The sequence below is a fragment of the Gadus macrocephalus genome, chromosome 11, assembly GCF_031168955.1.
Source record: "Gadus macrocephalus chromosome 11, ASM3116895v1".
NCBI classification, from domain to species: domain Eukaryota; kingdom Metazoa; phylum Chordata; class Actinopteri; order Gadiformes; family Gadidae; genus Gadus; species Gadus macrocephalus.
Genome location: NC_082392.1, coordinates 18,164,975 through 18,189,682, shown reverse-complemented (window position 1 = coordinate 18,189,682; position 24,708 = coordinate 18,164,975). Strand labels below are relative to the sequence as shown.

At 43.0% G+C, this 24,708-nt stretch overlaps 1 protein-coding gene across 2 annotated transcripts in view; it reads left to right on the top strand.

Annotated features, from left to right (window-relative positions):
• Window positions 1-362: 362 nt before the first annotated feature.
• Window positions 363-24,708, top strand: part of LOC132467764 (SNF-related serine/threonine-protein kinase-like) — a 45,386-nt gene continuing 21,040 nt past the window's right edge. Inside the window, exons 1-3 of one of the 2 annotated variants that reach the window (XM_060065310.1) lie at window positions 363-688; window positions 1,547-2,260; window positions 24,428-24,569. In XM_060065310.1, coding sequence (XP_059921293.1) covers window positions 1,582-2,260; window positions 24,428-24,569 — 821 coding nt within the window. In that variant the 5' untranslated portion in view covers window positions 363-688; window positions 1,547-1,581. The other variant, XM_060065311.1, reaches the window with a different exon arrangement.

The following is a 24,708-nucleotide window of genomic DNA, read 5'->3' as shown; positions in this document are numbered from 1 at the left end:
GAGAATATGATTTTAGGGGAAAAAACGGCGCAATGACGACCAATGTCAGTGCAACAGTACCATCTTCAGTCTGCTAGGGGAACGTGCAACCAACGTAAACAACCTCATTATAATGGAAACCTCAATCTTCTATATATTCCTGTTTCAATCAGCCAAAATATACATTTTTAAAGGAAGATCTTGACCGTCATCTTCAGGAAACGTTTATCGCCGTGTCAGACATACGACCCGTGTTTAAACATCTTGCATACCCAAATCTAAACCAAAATATCAATGTTTCTCAATAAAGACATCACTATGAGATTGTCCTCATTATTAATCCCTATTGCATATTACGCGCGGTGTAGGCTACCACATCGCCAGTTCCCCACGTCTGGAGATCAGAGACGTGTGCTTGACGTCAGACCCGACTGCGGTTGATGATGCCCTCGAAGCCCAACAGATCTGGCTGGGAGGATACAACCCATTCAGATGAGGGCTGCAACTACCAAACGATGCGATGCCTTGCTCCACGGCTCCACTCTAAGAACAGCCCCCTCATGAGCTCCGTTGTCATTACCACCGGGGGATTGATCTTTGTCTTGCCCGTGATGGTTTAGAACGTAAACTGGAGACCTACAAGTCGGACCCCTTAACAAGGCACTGAAGACCGGACCTGGGGCTTGATGATTACGGGGCAGAGATGGTGGTGAGTCAAGCGCGCCGTAGTAACCTTAGCTTGCTAACGCGCTACGGGCTAAATCCTGCTAGCTGGCTGCTAGTGGTGGCAGCACCTGTGTCTCTGTGACAACGTCCACTGTTGCACAGCACCCCCGCGTTACGTCAAGGCTGTTATTATCGGATAGCGGTGGGAATCGCCTGGTGAGATACTAAGCCGGGCAGCAGGTTCGTACTCAACTCGGTTACGAACATGAAGCTAACGCCAATCAATGAATAACCAAAGCTAGCCGCGCTCAACGCCGTCGCTGGGCCTCTCTATGCGGCTGACTTATAGGGACGGGGCTGCTAAAGTGTACTATAACTTGGAGAGTAAAGTGTATCGCTAATATGTGTGGGATTAACCTGGTGTAAAGGGGATTATGTTTGACAGTTTTAAACTTCAAATGTTCACGTAGTGCTCAGAAACAGCCGGACGTGGTGGCTAGTGTTTGAGACTCACGTTAGGTGCTGCCGCTGTCAAACAACCAACGCGTGTCTTCAGTGCTCCTGCGGCTCCGAGCTGCTTGTATTTTGGGTACATTTTGGGTACATTTTGTGAATTGAGGTAGGTCATATAGCCATGTTTCTCTTGGCAGGCGTAATGCCAATGTGAACAAATGTCTGTAGACGTGTATTTTGATTGTTTTTTTAAAATTTTTTATGTCCTATTCTTTACAATGTTGTGGTGGGGTGGCTTTTGATCTGGGCAAATGTTCATTTATTCTGATGGCAATGAGAAATTGTTACCTAGACCCCACCGAATCTTCTATGAGCAATGTAATACAGCTCAATCCACGATATTGATCAAACGTATTAAATGGATGCGTTTTCTGTCCTTATCCTTTAGGAAGCTGGGACCATGGGTTTCGCCAACAGCCTTAGATGAACGGAAGTAAGCTGGACCTGCATAACTCCACTAAGCTGCGCCGCCCTCCAGCCGGGGTTCCCCTCTCCCCGTCCCCCTCTCCGGCCATGGCAGGTTTCAAACGGGGCTACGATGGCAAGATTGCCGGCCTGTATGACCTGGACAAGACACTGGGCCGTGGCCACTTTGCAGTGGTCAAGCTGGCGCGGCACGTCTTCACCGGGGAGAAAGTGGCCGTCAAGGTGATCGATAAGACCAAGCTGGACACGGTCGCCACGGGCCATCTGTTCCAGGAGGTGCGCTGCATGAAGCTGGTCCAACACCCTAACATTGTGCGGCTCTACGAGGTGATAGACACTCAGACCAAGCTTTACCTCATCTTGGAGCTCGGCGACGGAGGGGACATGTTTGACTACATCATGAAGCACGAGGAAGGGCTGAACGAAGAACTGGCCAAAAAGTATTTCGCCCAGATCGTCCACGCCATCTCGTACTGCCATCGCCTTCATGTGGTGCACAGGGACCTGAAGCCTGAGAACGTGGTGTTTTTTGAAAAGCAGGGACTGGTCAAGCTCACAGACTTTGGCTTCAGCAACAAGTTTCAACCGGGGAAAAAGCTGACGACAAGCTGTGGATCGCTGGCGTATTCCGCGCCCGAAATATTACTAGGGGACGAATACGACGCCCCGGCAGTTGGTAAGCCCCACGCTGAAAGAGTAAATGCTCACTTGTTGACAGAATGACGTGTTTTGAAACCATTTTGAAACAGCTAGCAAAATGAAACAAATGGTAAAATAGCACCGCATTCCAGTGTGTCAAATGTCTGCCATGGGACTGTGGTGTGGTGCTTTCAGCCAGCATTGGCGGTTGTTATGACTCATCCTCCATTTATTGAGCTGGATGCGGCGGGCTTGATGCCGCTGGCATTTATCTAGATTCTAGGAACCACCTCAGTACAGCTTCTCCCTCCCACATCCTGCACACTGGGATAATGGTAATGATAATGGTCATGGTAGTTCATGTCTAATTATTACGATACCCGCAGTAGGTCTTTTGTCATTTGTTATCTCACTGACCCCTCACAATTCATGGTGGCAAACATTATTTTGTAATAGCCTCACCTGAACACTGATTGCTTGTGTGCTGGAAATATCTGTATTGGGGCTCGAACAAATTCAAGTTTAGGTAAATGTGTTTGTTTAACCCTTTATTGCAATAAGTCTCTCAAAATGCATCATGTAATTTACCTTTTACTCACAAAACACACTGAGCGTGAGAAACCTTGAGGTCAGAGGAGTGCCCCTTTTTACTCCGATGCAACTCATTAAAGAATAGTTGCAAATGTTTGAGTGTAAAGCAATACAAGTTGTCAGATGTATTCATATATCTGAATATTCATGTGACCAACCATGAGTCTTTGCTTTGCATTGGCAACATTGAGTGGGCTGTCAGGGGCCATGTGAAACAAGGTCAGTTCCAGTAGTTGTCAGTGTGTCCATGGGTGTTCCATTGCGATAAATTAACTGTCTCATTGATTTTCAATGAGGGCTGACATAGAGCAGACAGATTGCCTGTCCCCCAACCAAATGATCACATGCCGTTTTCTGATCCACTTCCATGGGCAGATGGTTTGGGTCTGGTCAAATTAGAATATTAGCCTTGTTAAAGCAAATTGTCAAGTGGTCCATGCTCTTCCTATGCTTGTTTGTGTGTCAAGTGTTTTTTTCATGGCCAGTTGCGATTTTGTTTCCTTCACCTTTTCGGTCACGGTCGTCCTCTTCAAGGGTGTGACGAGGGCAATGAGGAAGCCGTGGTTAATTTCTTGTCTTACTTCAGAAAGCAACACTCTATTTTGGGACCTCAGAAGGGCACTTTGGCCCTGGAGTCCATTTGGTAGCGCTTAAATTAGGTGTTGCCTAGCTCTTTTATGATGGAATAAGGCAGATAATTCCATTGCAGATTCTGCAAGGAACCTCAATTTTCTTGCTCAACAATGTATGATTTCACAAATCTGCCTCTTACTTGAATGTATTTTATTCTTTAGACCTAGCAAAGTGGTGTGCTGTTTATTGTGGATTGATGTCTGCAAAGCTTTGCAATAACCCACGTGTTCTATAGTGCTTGGTTTGTTCTAAACTACAGTGTGGTTGTTAGCAGACCAACAGATTTGCCTCTGCATCCTCAAAGATAACTGCCTTACTTAGGCCCTTGTACTTTGCACATATAATTACTGTGGCGGTTTCTGATGTGATCATTTAAAAAAAAAAAAAATAGGAACAGATCCTTCCTCAATCCTACAAGAATGAATGGGACTGTTCTCCCAATTGTAATTTATTGTTTAAACTCTAAGTTTTAGTCTTTAAAGTAGGCCTTTTTACACATCCATTCTTCAAGTTCTGGCTAGTGCTTAGCTTGTAGCTCCTGCCAATTAAGTGAATGTGTTGACTTTACCAACGTTACAGGTAGATACTGATAATAACCATCCAGGTACACATTGTATTCAATGGTCATAGTTGGACATCTTTTATTGGATGAGCTTGCATGCACCGCAACGCTCTCTACATGTTTTGGCCAATAGATAGTCGATGTGAGCATCCAAATGTATGGAAGAGTAGCATGTGTGTGAGGCATGCCTATTCACGTTTGTGTTCGCCAGTGTTTTTCAGCCTTCAGAAAGCATTGCGCGTCAGGTACTACTCCACTCCTAGGTAACAATTGAGTGATGCGTGTTATTTTAGCTATTGATGGCCTCTTTTCAGCTAGGTGAGTGCTTTTTGTCCCCCTCTCCAGACTTTGGTGGGTGGTGTTACACAGCTACAGAGCTGTTTAGCCGGCTTGGACGTCTGAGTCTGGACCAGGTCTCCAGCGAGCAAGCAGAGGGGATGTTAATTGCAGCCCTAGTTACTGCTAATCCATCCCACTGTTTGCACTGGCCCAGGAGAGGATGAGAGGGAGGGAGGCGGGAGGTGGGAGGTCGTCAGCCATTTACACAGTCACATGTTGACACAACCTGACTGGCTTTGATTTTGACACATCCACATGTGGTTCCCAGCACAGGAACAAGGCCAGTAGCGCATTAAACCCGCTGTGTTTTTCATCGCCTTCTCATTTATCGATAAGTTCATACCTGTCATTCCATTAATATTAAATGAATAACCTGCATTCGTTTTTCGATGTTTGTTGTTGTTACACTTAGGGCTGCAACAACGAATCGATAAAATCGATTACTAAATGCTTTGGCAACGAATTTGGTTGTCGATTCGTTGTGTCGCGCGATTAATAAGTTACTCATAGGCGCAGCACTGTTTACAGCCAGCCGCCGACAGGTTGGTTCATGGTTCATGCACGTCCACAGCGAGCTTTAGTGTGAGCGACAACAGCTTGTATTTTGGTCATGTCTTAAAACTGGACTGTAGGCCTACATAAAAGTGTTGTACCTTCACTGTCTTTTGGTTAAAAAAAACTCCTTCAACTCAGTATCCGTCAAGTCCAACCGAAAACTCTGTCAGCTGCTGCTGCTGCTGCAGACGTTGTGCAGACGGGCTCGGAGTCGGCACCGCGTGCATCAACAGTCATTCAAAGCAGCGGTAGTAATCACACAACCGGACGGTGTAGAAAGTCCCGTCAGTTAAAAATAGTACTTCCGTTTTTAAATCCATGTTAAAATCGGCAGGATATAGAGCTAGTTAGCTTTAAAAAAACAACTAACCAATGGTCACAAACAGTGTCAAATGTGATGTGTTCAGGTCGGCTCAGTCATATGATTGATGCGTTCAAATGCAACAGAAAAAATAATAATAATAGAGATTTTGGTGAAAACTTGTTTTCCCAGTAATATAAAATATTACTGGGATATATAAACTTATCAGCAATTAAAGCAATATTACAAGTTCTATTTCAAGGAGTCTCGAAAATGGTATCAATAGGTTTGACCGGTTAACCATGGACATCCCTTATATACATATAAAAGTATATCATACATTGTATGTTTTTTTTTGTGTTATCCCAGTTATGTTTTTTTATTATTTTTTATTATTTAATATTACTTTTAATAGTTCCGGGACGTTGGAGCAATAACCTGGTGTTTTTACACTTCAGTCTGCACTGTGAATTTGAAGTAGGCCTAATGTTCAGTTTTTTAATAAAGATGCGGCAATTCCAAATGTTTCTTTTTTTTTATCCGATTCATCGATTAATCGAAAAAATAATCGACAGATTAATCGATTATTAAAATAATCGTTAGTTGCAGCCCTAGTTACACTTGTCATTCTGCTGTGAATAAGACACTCTCTTGCTGCTAGTCATGTCGGAATGCATTAACCAAAGCAAAATGGTTATAGACTGTTGTTGACATTTGTTCCCATTGCATCTGTGTATCTGATGTGTTGCGTGTTCATCATGATGACTGCAGCCGACTTGACACATTTGCTATTACTAGGTCACATTTCCAACAAGTTGACGAATCTCATGAGGAGAATGAATGCAACTTTCAAGGATCAAATCGAGCTATTTGGGTCTACAAATGCATAACTTATGTTGTATTATGTCAATTTGACAGCAGTTGATATGATCATATCTAACTTTATGTTAAAGATAAAAAGTTAAGGCCACAAGGCAAATTTGGTGAGTACATTTATTTTTTGTTATACAGTTAAATATGAGATCTGAAACTGAATATATGACATCAGCGCAACTGGTATAGCTAGACCATGCTGAAATCAAGTTTCACTCTGTTGTTACATGTTTTAATTAGAGATGCATTTCTTTAAGAGCCTCTACAGGTGTCGGATATTTATATGGTGAAGGGTAAATGTGTGATTCTCTTTGAGACAATCTTGCGGCGCTTTAAGACATCTCTGAGTAATTGGGAGTCTAGCTGATGCAACATTCATAGTCTTTTCTCCCACGCTAATGATTACTTTGATTCCAACAAGGAACCTGGCTTTTTGCTGTGGGTGGATTTTGACAGCGCGAAACAAAATGTGCCATTTTTTTAATTAACACCAAGCCTTGCATGTGCTGTACATTCATGCTACCCCACACTGCAGTCTGGCTGTATATTGTTCAACTGCATTTTCCCTGCTTGACAGCTTCCATAATGACAACAGCTTACACACACATGCACCTACACACACACAGATTGACATGACATTTCTCAGTAATTTGGAGGTGTCAAAAGGACCATTAGGACATAATGTGAATAGAACACACTGTGGAACCTGGCAGACATTCCTACCGCCTAAACTAACTGCTTGGGGGAAATACTGCTTTTACAGGTTTGTTAGTGGCGTCGGTCGAAAGAAAACTGTGCAAAACCACCACTTAACCTCCGAGATAACGTAAGGGTTTGACACTGCAGCAAGGCGAACAACTGAGGGTCCACAACGATTTGTCTTCAGGTCCACTCTGTGGGCTTCTGTGCTTAATGTAAAGCAATGCAAATATTTTAGTGGCTTTAAGGTTGCATCAGCGATTCTATGCCGAAACATAAATGATCACATTCATCTGATCTTTCCTCACGATCCGCTAGCTGCCCGCCCCATACACAGGTCGTCAAAAACTCATCTCTGTACGCAGCCTATGCTCCGAAATCGTACACAAAAACAATTGGTAGCACCAAGCCAACCACTCAAAATCTAAATAAGTAGTATTCCAAACAATCACGACAAGGGGCGGGTGTAGTTTGCACTGCGATCATAATAGTTTTTACTGGATGCACGAAACATGGAAGGGAGGGGCAATCTGACTCTGTTTGTTTGGGATCTCGCTTCAAATACGTCACCCAACATCGCTGATATACAACCTTTAAAACTTTTGGTCATCTTGTCAGAAAGCGGTCATATTTATCTATCTTGCAATCGAGCCATCTACTAGGCCCAGCTTCTTGCATACCAGTAAACGTTAAATCAGAGGTCTTCAACAGGGGGTCCGCAACCCCTAGGGGGTCCGCAGAGGTACTGCAAAAGTTTTGGTTCCACAAATTGAAATGTCTTTAAATGCACATTAACATGAATCCAACACACTAGCCGCGTTTACATGGACACTTTTGATCCGATTTCTAATCGGAATCTATCTATTTATCATGCAATCCGAATGTACTATATGGCATTTACAAAAGTGGTAAGCGTACGTTCGTACGCACATACGGTCTGCATTATATCTACCCCCTCCTCCGCCGCAATATAGGTATTTGGATGAGAGTGCGCAGCCAAGACTGTTGGGAGAGAGAGAGTGTTATGTAGAGAGTGGGATAATGTACAGAACGCCGGTCATTATCGGGAAAATAAGCAATCAGCAGAGAAATAGTCTGCCAAAGTCGTTGACGTTGCTTAGCAACCGGACACACGGGTTGATAAGTTACTGGACTACTTGCGGAGTGCTAAGAAAGACACCAACAAACGTCACCAATTTTCGTTTCCACATTTAGGTTTTAAAAATGACCATTTGAATAGCTTTTATGCATGGTTACATGCAATTGACAGACATTGTTGATCTTGGAAGGTATCGGTTTATTATGTTATGTTATGTTTATGAATGGCAGTGGCATGGCCACCCTACTCACTGTACCTTGCACATGTTTAAAATAAAAACATGAATATATGAACCTCTGTATTATTTGAATATCTTAGTATTGAATACAAAATAACAAGGTACATTTATACTTGGCACTATAGTTCCAGTTTAATATGCAACACAATTTTATACAATATATAAGTAGGGGGTCCCCGCTCCATCTCTCCATCAGTTTGGGGGTCCTCGGCCTGGAAAACGTTGAAGACCCCTGCGTTAAATGCTTTTTTTTGCAGTTATTGCAGGGTTCCTTATTCATTGATCATTAGTGCACAAAACACATTACTCTTTGCTTCATATATTGGTAATAAGGCAAACTTCATGGAGCCTGGGCCAGCCATATTCTTTGAAAGGATTGGCTTGTAGAATCTTTGAACAGTATTTTTTTTACTGTTAATATTTGTATTACGTTTAGAAATAAAAGCAACACAATTCTTTATTGCATTCATTACCATACCTTCATGTATTTTGTGTAATTTGGTTTGCTTGCCTAGAGCTAGAATGGTAGTGAGAAATATAAAATGTGATACCATTTTATATTTCATCTTCAATATGGGATGTCTTTGTGGCCGTGCAACTGAAACTCCTTTAGTGTAACACTGCTATGAATTAGGGCCCGACCGATATTGATTTTTGAGTGCCGATGCCGATTATTTTCAGAGAAAGATTACGATTACGATTTAATCGGCCGATTAAAAACTAAACAAAAAAAGCATATAAAACGTAGTTTTTGATACCTTAAATATACTTTAAACACTTTTGACGAATATGTGAATTGAATGCAGAACCTTTGAGTGTTTTAGAATACATTTACAGTAAAAAATGAGTGTAATGTAAAATGTAAAATAAATAACTTACTCCCAATGTGCTGCGCTCGTGAGCAGTGACTAACACGTGCGTGCTGAGCAGTATGGTCTCACCGTTAGAGTCTACAGTATAACAAATTAACATGGCCTGGGACCTAAAGAAAAACAGGCACAACATGCTCAAACAACGCGTCTTGTGTACATTGGTGAGGTGAGCGCGCAGCTGCCAAAGCGAGCGTGCTTTCATGTTGTACGGTAAAATTCAATCTCCTCTTTTTTACTCCAGCTAAAGTTGTTAGTTAGCAAGGCGAGTAGGAGCGCAATCTGCAGGATACTAAGCGCAATAACATTTCTAAAAAAATAAATAAAAATCGGTTGTAATCGGCGTCTTTTTGGCAGATGTTGATTATTTTCAAAAAGGCTATAATCGGCCAATTAAATCGGCCGGCCGATAAATCGGTCGGGCCCTACTATGAATCCAAGCTTTGTCTAAAGTGTTCAAAAGAAGAGGCCCGTGGAGCAACGTGTGGAATGTGTATCATCCCGCAGCCCTTCTCAAACTGTCCATGTTCACTAATGTATGCAAATGCATGTCTGGTCTAGTTACTTCTATAAGCTGCAGCGATAAAAAGATTGGCACAGTAGGGTGCTGCATGAATGTGGACCCCGATCAAGTGAATGCCGATCATTTGGTGGACTTGAACAGCTGAACTGGCTGATGTTTGATGATGGGTTCCTCTGAGCCTCTGTTCTCAAAGCCAAATTTTTTTTTACGTTAAGGAATCTCCAGACATGCTCATGTACCGTGTTTGTATAATAGGAGCAAACGAATATGTGACCAAATCTAGCACGCTTTACCAGTGCTTTTTCAGTGAATTATTCGGGAAAAGTGTGCAAACCTGAATCCGATTTATTATTATTTTTCATAGATCAGAGCAAGGGAGGACAGTGGAATACTCTTTTCTGTCATAAAGAAACCCAGAGTCACGGGTTTACATGACCAACTCACTTTGGAAAACAGGTGGCAGCCATTTTTCTGAGTTGTTTTTATTTCACACTCAAGGACATGGATCCGAAAGGGCAGTGCGATGAAACCAAACAAAGGCATATTATAATAACCATGTCAGCTCAATTCGACTCACTTAAAATGTTTTGGCTTGTGTTTCTGAGGCTAGGTTAATGGCCCAGAAAGTCTCTGAGGCAGTCAGTAGTACAGTGAATGGAGGTAAGACAGACACCATAGTCACTCTTGTCTTTAGCAATCATTTAAAAACAAGTATAACTTTATTTATGTCAATGCTAATGTCTGCGTTTTTGAGTCAGGGATGGATGGGCGGTTCTTAAATTCTTGATGCGTTCACTCTCTTTATTTGCGAATATGGGGGACCACGATGGATCCGTCATTCCCCTGTGATTAAATCCCCACTCTCTGGAACATGCCTACCAGATTGATGCCTATTTGTAAAATACCAAGACCTTCAACCTTGGTCTTTCTATCGGCTGTCCGTGGGCCGAGAGGACAGTAACAGTACCTACTATTCTTGGGGCTCTTGGTCCGTTCAGCCATCCAGCAAACTCTGCTCCTGCAGGACATTATTACTTGATCCGAACAAAATCGTTTGGCACCTTATCCTATTACTCGCATTGTAATTTAATAATGTTCTGATATTCAAGCCGTAGCTCATCATCACATTATATCAAGATGTGGATCACACACACCAATCAAATCCAAGGTACCGCCAATGTTAATAGGTGGTACCTTCAATTTTAGTAAGCGTTGTTGTACATCATTTGTGTATTGTCATTTGTATCTGCTAGATGTCCCATTTTTTTCTCAGGCAGAAGACAGATGTGTTCCCTGATGCTGTTACCTCTGGATTTATAGGCTAGATATGCTAAGAAATTCTGAATGTACTCGAAATGCATGAAATGCGGGATTAATACCGTGCATACCCTTTTTTTTACGGACATAAGATTGTTTACCTTGAGGAAAGTCTAATAAGATCATTAGCTGTGTAATGCAATTACCTGCTCCGTTTCATTGGGCTGCTCATTCGTGAGAGCATTAACAGCCGTGTTGGCTTGTTTATCAAGCTTCAAAATGTGAACCCCCTACAGATTGTAGGGGGTTCACAGAACCCCCTACAATCGCCGCACTTCACAGCATTTTAAAGCACCACCGGCTGATACGCTGATTCCTTATTTGCTGTTTTTCCGCGGGTGAGAAATGCTCCTGTGTTTGGCTCGCCCCCTTTATCGCCCACCTTTCCTTCTCCCTCTGTTCCCTTCATTTCCTAGATGTAGACGGTCTCACCTCTACATGGGAACACCTGCTGTTAATGCACTCAAGCTTCTTGCTGTGACTCACAGGGACTCGTAAAAACCTCCTACCTGCAGAAACGGCCGGTTTTGGCCCAGTCTCGATAGTCTTAATGGGTGTCCCAGTAGATTGGCTGTTCTGCAAATGGGCCTGTGTGCAGTCATCTATTTACTTTTGTGCTGAAAGTTACGATTTATATAATATTGTGTTACTGTTATCATCATAATGTATAGGATTAGTAAGTAAATAGTCCAAGGAGCTCTACCATTTATTAATAGTAATGGTGTTGGCACATCCAACATACTAGGTTTCGGAATTTATTATATTTCTTATGGGACAAAAACGTAAAGGCAACGTAAAGGCAACGCCACCAAATAAATGATCCTGTAGAGTCATTAATTTTGCTTTCGATACAATTCTAATGAAAGTAATCAACATTGTTGAATTATCACCCAGTGCTCATTTGTAATCACAGACAGCTGGGCGGCTGCACTCTGTTCCCAGTGCAAAGAAAGGTCCGCCAGCACGGTACGCTTGAGGGAGTGAAAGTGGGATTACGTTTATAATCATCCTTTCAATTGATCTGTGAGAAATGAAAACTTGTGCCATTGTGTGAAATAACTCCCTCCCCTACACCCCAATGCCGTTCCCCCTGGCTGGCCTTCTTTTCATGTTGCTGACGGGGTTGGGCGACTGGTTGAATGCTGGTTGACAGGTTGCTTCACCTCTAGGTCATGCAAAGATGATGAAGTTGGTTTCTTGGGCGACCAATGAATTATCAATGCCTTAACGATAGACCTTAACGTTTTTTTATTGATAATGTTTCTCCTTACCTCAATGTTGGTTGTTTGTGAGTAAAACAACATTGGTTGCAGTAAGAATGTCATTGGACTTAAAATGTGTTTTCTTTATAGATAGTTGCTCCACAGTGGTTAAGATTAGGTAGTCTAATTGTGCCGCTTTTGGGAAGCGTGATAGGAATTTCTGTTTAAAATTGGAACAAAATCTCTCTGTAGAAAAACATTAGGATCAAGATTGGGATTGTCATATTTCAATTTGCCTGATTCTTATTGGTGGAAGACTTAATTATTTATGCTGGTTGTTATAACGATGCATGACAATCTGACACTGGTAATTAAATTGAAGAAATGTTCTTCATAGCGACGATTAATTATAATACCTGGACCCAAGTATCATTTGATGTGTCCCAGCAGATCCACCTTTTTGATTATGCCGTGAGATGCTACATTCCTTATTTTAAAGTGGTGGATTCGAAATCCAATGTCATGCATGCATGGCATGCCTATGAAACCAATCCAACAACTAGATGCTGGGCATAAGGAAGGACTGCTAACATAAATTGCTTTTAGTGATTTTTAAATGAATGTACATTTGAGCATTTATTTTACATCTATAGATGCAACAACCTTCATGATTGCCTAAATGTCAAAACGTTGGCTGGTGTTGCTCTGTCTTTGTGTGTCGGAAAATAACAATATATTGACATCTGTGTGTGTGCGCGCATGTGTGCATGTGTGTGTTTTGCCAGCGGGGTTGGCAGAGGCAGGTTTAATTCGCTAATTCGAGACAGGCTGGAAGGGTTGCCATGGAAACGGATGCAGCGCGCGTAAGTGAACCAGGTGTGAGATGCTGGTAGTGTGCCTGTGGTCCCTTGTGGTGGGTCTTCTCTGAATCTCTGTCTCCATCTGCCTCGTGCGTGCACATGCACAGAGACTTGTTAATCTACAAGCTCTACATACAAATCTAAATACAATTGTTGTTAGTTCTTCATTTCCCACGATATAAAGCCTATATTTGGAGCCATAAAAAACCAAACACCAGCTGATTGATTTTTTATTTTTGGTGAGGTCTCTTTTCAGAGAATAGTTGAATTTGACATTTATATTCCAACAGATTTGATGGACCTCTGTTTAAAATACAAAACCAATAAATACTCCTTCAGAGGTCTATCATGTGGCACCTATGTGAAGCAAAAATGCCATATCAATAGAAATCAGGAGTCATTTTATCATGAAGGTTAGCCTTCTCTTTATCGTTTTATCTCCTTTGTGTTGAGATGGTGATGATTAGGGAGTTGCATCATGAAGGATAGCCTTATCTTGATATTGTGTCATCTCCTCTGTGTTGATTAGGGAGTTATGCCGTATCTTTCGTTGATCAACCGTCAACTGCCAAGAACGGTTTGTTTTACAATCCTCGTCGTCGGTATAAACCCAGTCTTTGGCGCCAAGTGTATGATCTCTGTCCTACGGCTCACCCCGGTTTATATGGATGCAGTGCATTGGATCTCTTGGGTTCTGTCACTTGATCCCAAGGGGGCTTACATAAGACAATTTCCCTCTCGAGGGGGTGCCGGGCTTAAATAGACATTTATAATACGGGAACAAAACAAGCAGTGGTTTTACGAGGAGAGCGGGCGCGGATCACATTTTGTGCGCGTGTTTACCACGGTTGATAATAAAGTCTTGGTAAGTGGTCCTCACCGAGGTTAAAAATCCTCCCTGCTCCTCCATATCCCACTTTCCAACGAGTCGTCCATCATCAGATAGATAGTACTGGCACTGGTTTTCTTCTTCCGTGGCTTGCATCGTGCAGCTGCTTTAATTATGTGTACAGGGGAAGAGGGGTGGGTCTATTATTAATTCTCTGCTGTAATTTCCCTATTTGGTTTGCGTGTACTAATCGCACCACTATGTGCTGCGCTGTGCTGCTCGGTACCACTCAATGCAACCCGTCCCTACTCCACTACTACCTCCCTACCTCCCTACACCGTCACTGCCTCTTCTCCTCTGTGGTGCCCTGGTACAAATCTGCAAGACAGGTTGTTATTACACTCTCCAGCTTTGCCTATGGTTGTCATCACCAATCTGGGAGCAGTTGAGGGAGGGGAAGGGGTCCTCCCTGCCTCCGTTTACAGAGAGGCAGCCGGAAGGGCCTGGGGTGTCATATTCAGCAGTGCTGCCTGTCCGTGCTTTGCTGTCTGCAGTCACATGGAACTCCCGTGATTCCCCAGGTCCTCTTTCCGAATCGCCCGTTTCCTTTTCTCTCTCTGTGGCAGTCCTTCCCTCACATCTCTCTGTTGCATCCCTCCCCTCTTTCACATCTCTCTCTCATCCGTCCCCTCCCTCTCACCCACCCATCCTTCCCTCGCTCTCCCTGATCGGTGAGGCGGTGCCGTCTGCATCAGTGCTCCCTGGGTGCTCTCTGGTGCCAGAACCACTCTCAACATCTGTTACTCTTCATGTCACTCGCTGGATGACAGGGCGGTGCATGAGTGTGTGTGTGCGGGGATCCGGGTGTGGGAGTGAGGGCACAATATGCTCCAGTACCACAATTACCATTTTTAGAATTTTTAAAAGGAGAACAATTCTCCACTTCAACGCCCGCCTTCGCTTACAGATCAAAGCTGTCATTGTAGTTCTGCTCTATGGATAACAGAGAGTGGGGGACTTCATAGTTTTCTTTGGCCTCCGCAGTGTGCTTGTTCTGAACTAAATTAAAGCTCTTCATTGGCTGAGGTTCATCATAACACAATTTGTAATGTATCACAGATGTTAACAATCACAGATTTAGCGTTTTCTCTCTACATTGGCCTGTCGCTCATAAATAGGAAACGATTGCATTCCGATTTGGTTCATTGTGCTATACTTTGAGGTGCATTGAGGGATGTTTTGCACATAGTAAAAGGTTAATTGCATAATACAAGACACTCAATGCTGCGGAATACATATTGGCATTGTTATCTGTTTGTGGATATCTTTTCTCTCGGACATTGAATCCTTATACACCAGCTGGATCAATTATTTTCAGGTTCAAACGTTGGGTGGCCTGGTGAACTGTGATGGGTTTCTGAAGCACCTCTGACAAAAAATCAGACAACTAGGGCGTAGGCCCGCTCGGGCATACTAGAGTGCTGCTGTGGGCGGTAGAATAGCAAACCCCCCCTACCATGCCAACCAAAGTCGTTATTTTAACCGACTAGTGTTATATCAAACTTTGATGTGTCTGTCTGTTAGGTCTCTGTTCGCTGCACATAGACACTCTATCCCAATACATGAACGTGTGCTTGCATGTAGAGAATAGAGATATACCTCATTTAAATCCACGGTTTGCTTTCCTCTCCAGTAATGAACAGCGTTTCCTTGACGTCTGTCACTGGCTGAGGACAGCAGTGGTTTGAGCAGCAGTCGCTGTGTCTGTGCGTGACAGGTAAGAGATCTTGGCTGGCCCTTCAGCTGTCAGACACTATTGCCCCCACTACTCACATGTCTACTGCGCATAACAAGGCCTGTTATTTCTGAGTGCTGAAAGGATGCAGGTTAATTAGTGTTAAGAAAAGAGGTCTGTGCACATTTGGTTTTAAAAACAACACTTCAGCATTCTGCGTGCCTGCTCATGCATTTTGATCTATGCGCCGCTATTAATTCTGCTTAAATGCTGGTCTTTAAGGTGTTTGTGAACTGATGGTTTGCGATAACGAAAACGCGGATGGAATCACGGAATCGGACAATAAAAACGGAATTAAAAGTAACAAAGTTACAATTTTAAACGGGCCTGTCTTAGTAAAATAACTGATTTCCAGCAGGTTCCTGTTCTTCAGCACATATAACATGTAACAGGGACAAGGCACATCACACGTCAAATTTACAATATGCAGCGGAATGCAGCGGAATTCGCCATTATTTGGGTGAAATTCAGTTTCGAGGGAAAAGGGAAACAACACAGGTGACATTAACGTCACTGAATGTTTAGCAGTCACTCCCACAACAATGTTAAAAAAAAATCCCCGGTCCACCACGCAAACAATAGGTCCCGCTCCTAACAAGAAGCCGAAGAAGAAGTTGAAGCGCCCGTAATTCGGTTCTAACCCCAAATTCAGAGCCGAACAATATCCAAAACACTTCTATCACTCAGGTGATCAGCTGTTTTGTAGAATATGTCAACATACTATTGATTGGAAACGCAAAGATACGTGCGATGACCACTTGAAGTCCAAAATCCATATAAAAAACAATGAACGTCGTAGCCAGGGCACGCCCCTTCAAACAACAATTTGAGTTTATAAAAAAAGAGTTTATAAGTACTTTAATATTTATGTCATGTTTTTATTTGAAGCACTAAAAACAGTGCAATGTTGTGATGTTTTAATAAATGAAGTCTTCTATCTGATTAAATTGTATTTGTTCGCACTTATTTGACACTCGTTCTGATGATTTTAATAGCTTTAAGGGTAAAAACGGAATTCATGAAAATTAAAACGGAACAAACAGAATTTGGAAAAAAATAAAACGGAATTTGGAAAAAAATAAAACGGATTTCATAGGGCCCTACACATGTAAGTGCGTGCATGCATGCAGGCCTGAATGATCATGGAAAACAACAGAAAATAGGAAAACAATATCAAAAAAATTGGAGGACGAGTCGATAACCGAAACCAGGCTGACTCCACTGGATGCCATTGCCCTGCGGTAATACCCCCCTCCCCCCCGTATCACGACGTGCCATGTTATGCCACCCTGTGTTATTCATTAATAACAAATGAATGCCAGCTCATGTTGAACCAAAAGTTGCTGGTTAGGTTACACTCCTGATTGATGTGTAAATATCCATTTAAGAGGGAACATTCAGTCTCTCTTGAGTGAGCTTTATGCCTACTTGTATCATGCCAGTGCAAAACAATATTGAAACTCAATGACTACAGAAAAATACTGTAACATCTTTCTTTGATTAAAATGTTCCCCACTGCTTTAAATTATAACCTTTTGAGCAAAACACACTACAACATCTCCCAATGCATTAGTTCTAGTTGCATTACATGTAGGTTGTATTGAAAGACCACAATTTACTTTTACTTTCACATTTACTTTCGCTGAAAATATTTGAGCAATACTGAAGCATTGCAAAGAGTCTGCAGAATTTATATGAAACAACAATGTCTATAAACCAGCTGAACTTTACTTTGCGATTCCTCATGGGAGTTTCTGCCTTGCTTTTGCCTAGTCGCAACAAAACCAACAACTGCAACATAGCTTCGTTAGATAACGCAGTGACTCTGTTGAGACATGCCGCCTATCATCTAGTTAAGGCTTATAATCAGAGTGGAGAGGGAGGAATGCAGTCACACCTGACGGTCAACATGCTTCTCCAGTGAACACATTGCCCGCATCTTATACAAATGATTCACTGCAGCAATGGACGATAGTTTTTTGTCAACCTCTGTTTGGAGGAAGAGAATGCACGCGTGTTTGGAATATACATTTTGAATCAAATCTGATTAGGATACACAAATCATTGTTTTCTGTAGCCCAAACTGTTTACATCGCAAACGATATGATTAATCTTTTCAGTCATTGATGTTTTAACCACCGGTGACCGATTTTTTTTTCCCTTGTTAATTGACCAAGGCCTAATGTGAACACAGATTTCCTGTTGTTTAATAAGCCCAGACGATTACTTTTGAGGTTTCCAGTACAATATTTGAATAGTCAATGTGTAGAATGCGAGAGACGTGACAGTACCCCTATGTGAGTAATAATAAGGTTACTCTGCTATGGATCCTGGCCTACTGCATCTATCTCCAGCAGGCAGGAAGCATACTGGGTAGTGCATAAGCTTCTAGGAAACATATCTATGGTTGTATTTCTGTGAACCAACCGAGAATGCTTCTGCAGTTGCTCTGGACTGCTCAGCCACTAACTAGACTGTGTATGTCAGTGTGCTTGTCCTTTAATACGTACACGTTACTTAGAGCGAATAGATGAAGGCAAGATGTTTTCCTTTTGGTTAGTCATGATTGGCATGCACGCAAGTTACAATACTACACACGCACACACTGCAGGCAATCAACATAACGTCAGATTGCGTGTGGGATGTCGGCCTTTCTGCGAGGAAGAAGAGACACCGGGACCACCCACCAGAGCATTGTCACAATGAAAGCACACAGCAATCATTCGGTTCTCCCTGAATCCTTTGTTGGTATGCAATGCGTGTGCCTCAATGTGTTTGTTTGTGGTGTTGAGAGAGCGTACCGGTTGGACAAAGAATATTGTTTTGGGTTGTTCATTAAAGGCTTGCGTCGAGTTACATGGCACGACTTTGAAGCAACAGTGTTGTGTCGGCCCACTTGAGATGGCTTCGGCCTAACCGAGGGAAGGGAGTTAATTTTAACCGTGACAAAAGGTTTCCGAGTCATTGGTGTCAGGGATCTCTGGTGAACGTCATTGTGGTTCACGTGCAACAGATACCAAACTGCCTACTGGATACGATTGTATTTGTATTTATATTTGTGTTTTTGTAATTTAAGGAAAAAGTATAGTTTACTATTTTAAGGGATCTGATGAAAACGTTAAGTGCTGTTTTTTTCTTTTTTTCTGATGCATTTCAAGTATTTAGTTAACCTTATTGGGCTTGGCTGAGCCTATGCTCAGCTGCTGTCGCCCGGCATATGAGCCTGTCCACAAATGACGTCGCTAGGTGTGTCCTTGTCCGCCTCACCCATGAGTTAATGTTCTCTTTTACTAAAATGAGAACATAGAGGGGGAGGTGTGTGTGTGTGTGTGTGTGTGTGTGTGTGTGTGTGTGTGTGTGTGTGTGTGTGTGTGTGTGTGTGTGTGTGTGTGTGTGTGTGTGTGTGTGTGTGTGTGTGTGTGTGTGTGTGTGTGTGTGTTGAATACACTTTTCCTTAATTATCTGGCTGGAGAAGGAGAAAGTCATTAGCTGTTTCCTAACAAATCAGTAAAGGATGGGGGCATATTGTAGCCGTGTAGGAGTTGATCATGCGACCAGTCCCAGGGCGGAGGAAATAGTTTATTTGGAGAATTAATAGATTGGCTCGGGCTATAATGAAGATGGCTTTTTTCTGATGAACCATGATTTTGTCTTTCTGCATTTTCTCCATCTTATCAATCCAGTTAACTTTTCCATTACCAATATTATACAATATATACACGATTCTACAGCTTTGAATACACCTAGATATACATCTTCCATCAAATTATATAACATGTGTTTTATTTTTATCTAAATATTGGCTAAAATATTGGCTATCCCAATGCTTCGCAGTAGTGATAATAATAATAATAATAATAATAATACATTTCATTTAGAGGCGCCTTTCAAGACACCCAAGGTCACCTTACAGAGCATATAGTCATCATGATGTTCTCTTATTGTCATTATGTCGGCCTATAGCCTGTGCGATGAACAGCATTGCTATAGGTAAACTAGTACATCCTTAACATGCAGCCAGCTGTCCAGATGAAAGCATCTCTTGATACTTTCGTCCGCAAGAGAGGTAGAAATCTAAGAGTTTCAAACCGGTTGCGTATACAAATGCAATATGTAAATCAACTTAAATGCGTTTGACTCATGTTGAACTAAACCACCCAGATTCAGCAATTAATTTTCTGCAGCCAGTAAATGGTTCTTAGCAGGTTCAAAGAAAGTCTTTGTTCAAAATCTTGTGCTGGATCAATTGCATTTACCTCCCCAGTATGGTCTTGGCAGATGGAGAGCTTTTAGTAGTTTGGCTGTGGGTGGATGCTGCCTCATGATTACAAATCAATAATGACAGATCGGATCAAGAGAAGCATAGTCACTAAAGCATATGTTGCGTTACCGCATGGAAGCTACTCTGTTCAACATCGTCTAGGCTGTAAATTGTCCATATTTTAAAACCAAACATTTTAAAAGTGGCCAAGTCCGTTCAACACCCGGCTGCTTATCGGAGCTACATCAGTTGGTGCTGGTGTGTACTTTGGACAGTACCTTTTACAATGTGGGAATGCAATCGCTCAATCACACAGCGACTTTTCAACCTTGTAATGCACCAACCCAAGCGACAGGAGCATATAGAGTTCCTTCTGGCTCTGGGAAGCCACAACTTCAAATCACACACACACACACCAACACACGCACTGGCTTGGCACAGACCTTCCTCATCACAGCAACGGCTTCTCAAATGATCCTGCATTTGTCGAGGCATGGCAGAGGGCTGATTGGTACACGGTGTGCAACTACAATGATGTCGCCGCTGACCTTTCTCTGCATTGAGCCCTGTCGGAGTTACAGCAGCAGAAGCTGAGGAGTGAGGCCGCCAGTTTAGGGCTACGGAGCTCCACTAAAATGAAGCAGATGTGGAGCGTAATGTGCTGGACCCTGTTCCTTTCCAATCCAAAGACTTGGTGTTGGACCAACATGCTGGCACTCTCAATTGCTATCGGAGTGCCAGCATGTATTTCAGAGGGCTGTCATAGTAACGCCTTTGATGCCACGGATCAAAATAACCCATTACCCTTCATGCTGACATGCAGTGTTTTTTTTTTATCGCCGTGGATGAGTGTTTTCATTGCATTTCCATTTGGGGCTGCTGGGAGCCTTGCAGTGCACTCTAAGAGCCACCTCGCTGTCACACCAAAACATGAAAGAAACTCTGATCCAATGTCAATGTAATGAGAACACTGTCCTTGGGGCCTCGGCAGCGTTCCTTCATGTTTATTTTCCATTCTAACGTGAACTCGCGTTTGCTTTAGTGGCCATGAGCTAATGGTTCATCCACAGACATTAAAGAAAGTGTATACTTTCTTTCCACCAGCACGGCATCTCTGAAGGCTGCGGGGATCATATCAGACAGGATGAAAGATGCACTTGTGTTGAGAAGCCTGGTCTAAGATGGAAAAGTAGGCGAGGGCAGACACCAGGCTAACCCGCTAATGCAGACCCAAGGCTAGCGCAGACACCAGGCTAACCTGCTAATACAGACCCAAGGCTAGCGCAGATACCAGGCTAACCTGCTAATGCAGACCCAAGGCTAGCGTAGACACCAGGCTCACCTGCTAATGCATACCCAATGCTAGCACAGACACCAGGCTAGCCTGCTAATGCAGACCCAATGCTAGCACAGACACCAGGCTCACCTGCTAATGCATACCCAATGCTAGCACAGATACCAGGCTAGCCTGCTAATGCAGACCCAATGCTAGCACAGACACCAGGCTTGCAGGCTAATGCTGATGTTTTTTACTGCGGGAGACAACCCTGTTTCCAACCAGCCAAGATTTTCCTCTGTATTTTAAATGGGGAGCGATGGGAAAAGCAAGATTAATAGAGTCAAACCCCTTTGGTAATTCAGCTGCTGGTGTCTCACACACCAAGCGGTTGTATAAATGAATGTTACGGTAGCCATCTGCCTCCAAATGTTTTCCAGTTCATTAGGGAGTTTGGAGAACTCGCGTCAAGGCCAAAGACATGGCTTGTGGTTTATGGATGGGAGAGTTATGCTGACGTGTCACACAAAAAATAATATATATAATTATAATGAGGATCAAGTCTCCGCAAGACTGCCAGCTCCTATTCCTTCATAGCTGAAGGGGCTTTCAAACACACGCCATCGCCCTGCTTAGTTTTATCAGTCTTAAAAGTTAGAATTAGAAGTGATTGCCAAATTACATCTCAATATTATTATATATAATGTATATCATTTTAGTTATGTTAAGTCGCCCTAGGGTAGTCCTACTTTTTAAAACCAGCTCCTCAAAATCATGTTTCACCCTGTTCCTGGGCTTAGTACAATTCTACAGACATCGCTGTTACCAGACATTGAATAACTGTTTTTTATTAGCCTTCTTTCCCCAGGCTAAATGTGCTCAGATGCCTGGGGCTACCGATCGAAAATAATGAAGTAATGAAAGATCACATCACCATCGCTATTTATTGCGATAGTCAAGTTTTCTTTGGATTTTCCGCCTATCCGGCAAAAAATTATTTGCACACTACCAAGTGTTCCTTTGCCAATCGTATAAAGTGTTTGAGGGCATTAGCTTAATTAGAAATTTGCCTAAAATGCTCCTCTGTATAATTAGGCACAGAGCTGCCAATATTTAACGAGAGTGATGCAGATGTCTCCCTCTGCCCCATCAGACTGAACGAGCCCTGTGTTTCTATTGCACTGATGAGGTGAGGAGGGAGTGTTGGATGCCTCCACACTAGGAAAGCCTTGAGGGGAGGGGGTGGGGGGGTGGGGGGGGGGGGGCTCTGTTTGACCGCAAGTAAATATAAATCATTCTTGTATGAATCTTGGGTCATGTCTCAGCATTGCCTGCTCAAGCCATCTCCTGAATATGTTTATGCGTTACATTCAGGTTCAAAAGCTGTACACATGAACCCCGCTGTAGCTGCAAGGCCGCAGTTTACCTTGTACTCCAGTATGCATCGCAAACGACTTATAATAAGACATAAGAGTAAACAACGTAATGTTATAGTAATTTAAAGTAGCAGGGAAAAGTTCTTAAGCAGAATCGGTTGATCTTTCTGATCTGCTCAAGGATCCCTTATCAGCAGTAGAATGCTTTTCTTTCTCAGGGTTTCAGTGCCAGTGTGTGCTTGGGCATTACTCTGGGCTTCCTGAAATGGTAACGTTACATTTTTTTGGTGTGGTTGGTGGGCTAACCCTAGCCAGAAAGGGCTTTCTGCCTTACCCTTACCCCTTTACCTAGTTGTGTTGCCCAAACCCAACTAAGTTGTTGAGAACTGCAAATAATAAGGCCACACTTTTCCTGTGTGCTTTCTGACAAGATTTGACAATTTGAAGCAAAACCCAAAGTATATTTTCCTTTGTTCTATATTGTGTGTTTCTTATAGCAATATGTGAACAGTGAAAACAAAAATCGAATCAAGCTCAGGCATTATACTCAATACTAAAACTATAAATCTGTCAAGAGGGTGAGGCGACCGGAGACTGTTGCAGCAGTTGAACCATCCAGTGGCCTCTTGGTGTCACTACAACAGAATGTGGTTCAGACCGGGCAGTCAAAAGTTGTTAGTGCTTCTGGCGCTTCTAGTGTTTTAATGTGATCTTTAGATATCCTTTATTGACCCTGTATGGCTACTTAACAGTCTGACGGAAAACCTTTGTTTGTGTCTGCAAGCAGGAGTATCAGCCGGGCTTGTGTTGACTCTCCAAGCTGCATGCTGCAGGATGTTTCTCACCCTTCTGTATTTAGTCCTGGTACCTGTGGGGGTGTGGGTCTGCGTGTAGGTGTCCTGCATTTGGTTTGTTTGGCATCTACATGGGCCAGTGCTTCCACATGCTGACAGCTTTTCACGGGAAACAGAAAGCGTGTGAATGCAACAGTACACAGTATATTTTTATAAGCTTCATTATCGTGTGAGTAAGACAGGAATGTACGGGAGATAGAGGGGAGGGCATGAAGCAAAGCACCAGAGGCGGGAATCAAACCTGGGTTGCTGCGATCAGTACTGAGCCTTAAATGGCACACGCTCTACCCGCCGAACTAGCGGGCGCCCCATGCCGTTTTTGTTGTGGTTTTAACTGTACAGTAAAGAAAGCGGTACAGACGCACTCCGGCAGTTTGCCCTCATTTTCCCACGTGCACAAAGGCGTCGTGCACGCCCCGTCCTGAGCCGTCGCTGTGCACAGATTCTCCACATGTGAAGCAGCAAATCTGCCTAAACAGGATCGGCAAAGTTGTCCCGAGACATAAATAAATTGGCATTTTGCTAACTGCCGCCCACATCCTAATGCATAAGCGCAAAGACTTCTCTCTCTCTCCAACACTCAGTCACTCTTTCGCTCTCTGGTATTCTCCTTTTCTCTCCCCATAACCATGTTGTTCCTGGAATTGGTCCACTTCCTGTCTGGCTTCTAGAGGATTTCTGAAACATCCTCTAAATGTCCCTGCTGTTAGCCCTCCACTCTCATCTGTCAAGAAAAGCACAACTATACTCTAAGCTATAGAGTATAGTTCTGGGGAGTATAGTTCTGCCATAGCTCTGGGGAGCTATGGCAGTGTATTTGTAGTGAGGATATATTGTTTATGTCTCTGTGTAAGCTCTCGCTCTACTTCTAATCCATCAAGCACTTAAGCACAGTTTTTACGTGTTTCTTACAGGTTCTTTCATCCCTGTAGGTTTAGTACCCATAAATTAGAAGTGATAACAATCACCTTCACATTAAGGTTTATTTACTTGGCAAAGCATTTTCAGGCTGTCCTTTTTATTTATTTTTATCTGTTGGCATCTCTTTACATGTCACGCTCGCACATGTAACGAATGGCTCCTAAAGTGAGGTTAATTGAATGAACCACAACCTGACCAAATCCTGTTTGCTCTCTGTCCCTCTCGCTTCAGACATATGGAGTCTGGGGGTGATCCTGTTCATGTTGGTGTGTGGCCAGCCGCCCTTCCAAGAGGCCAACGACAGTGAGACCCTAACCATGATCATGGACTGTAAATACACTGTACCTGCCCACGTTTCAAACGCATGTGAAGAGTAAGTCTCACACACACACACACACACACACACACACACACACACACACACACACACACACACACACACACACACACACACACACACACACACACACACACACACACACACACACACACACACACACTCTTTCTCTCTC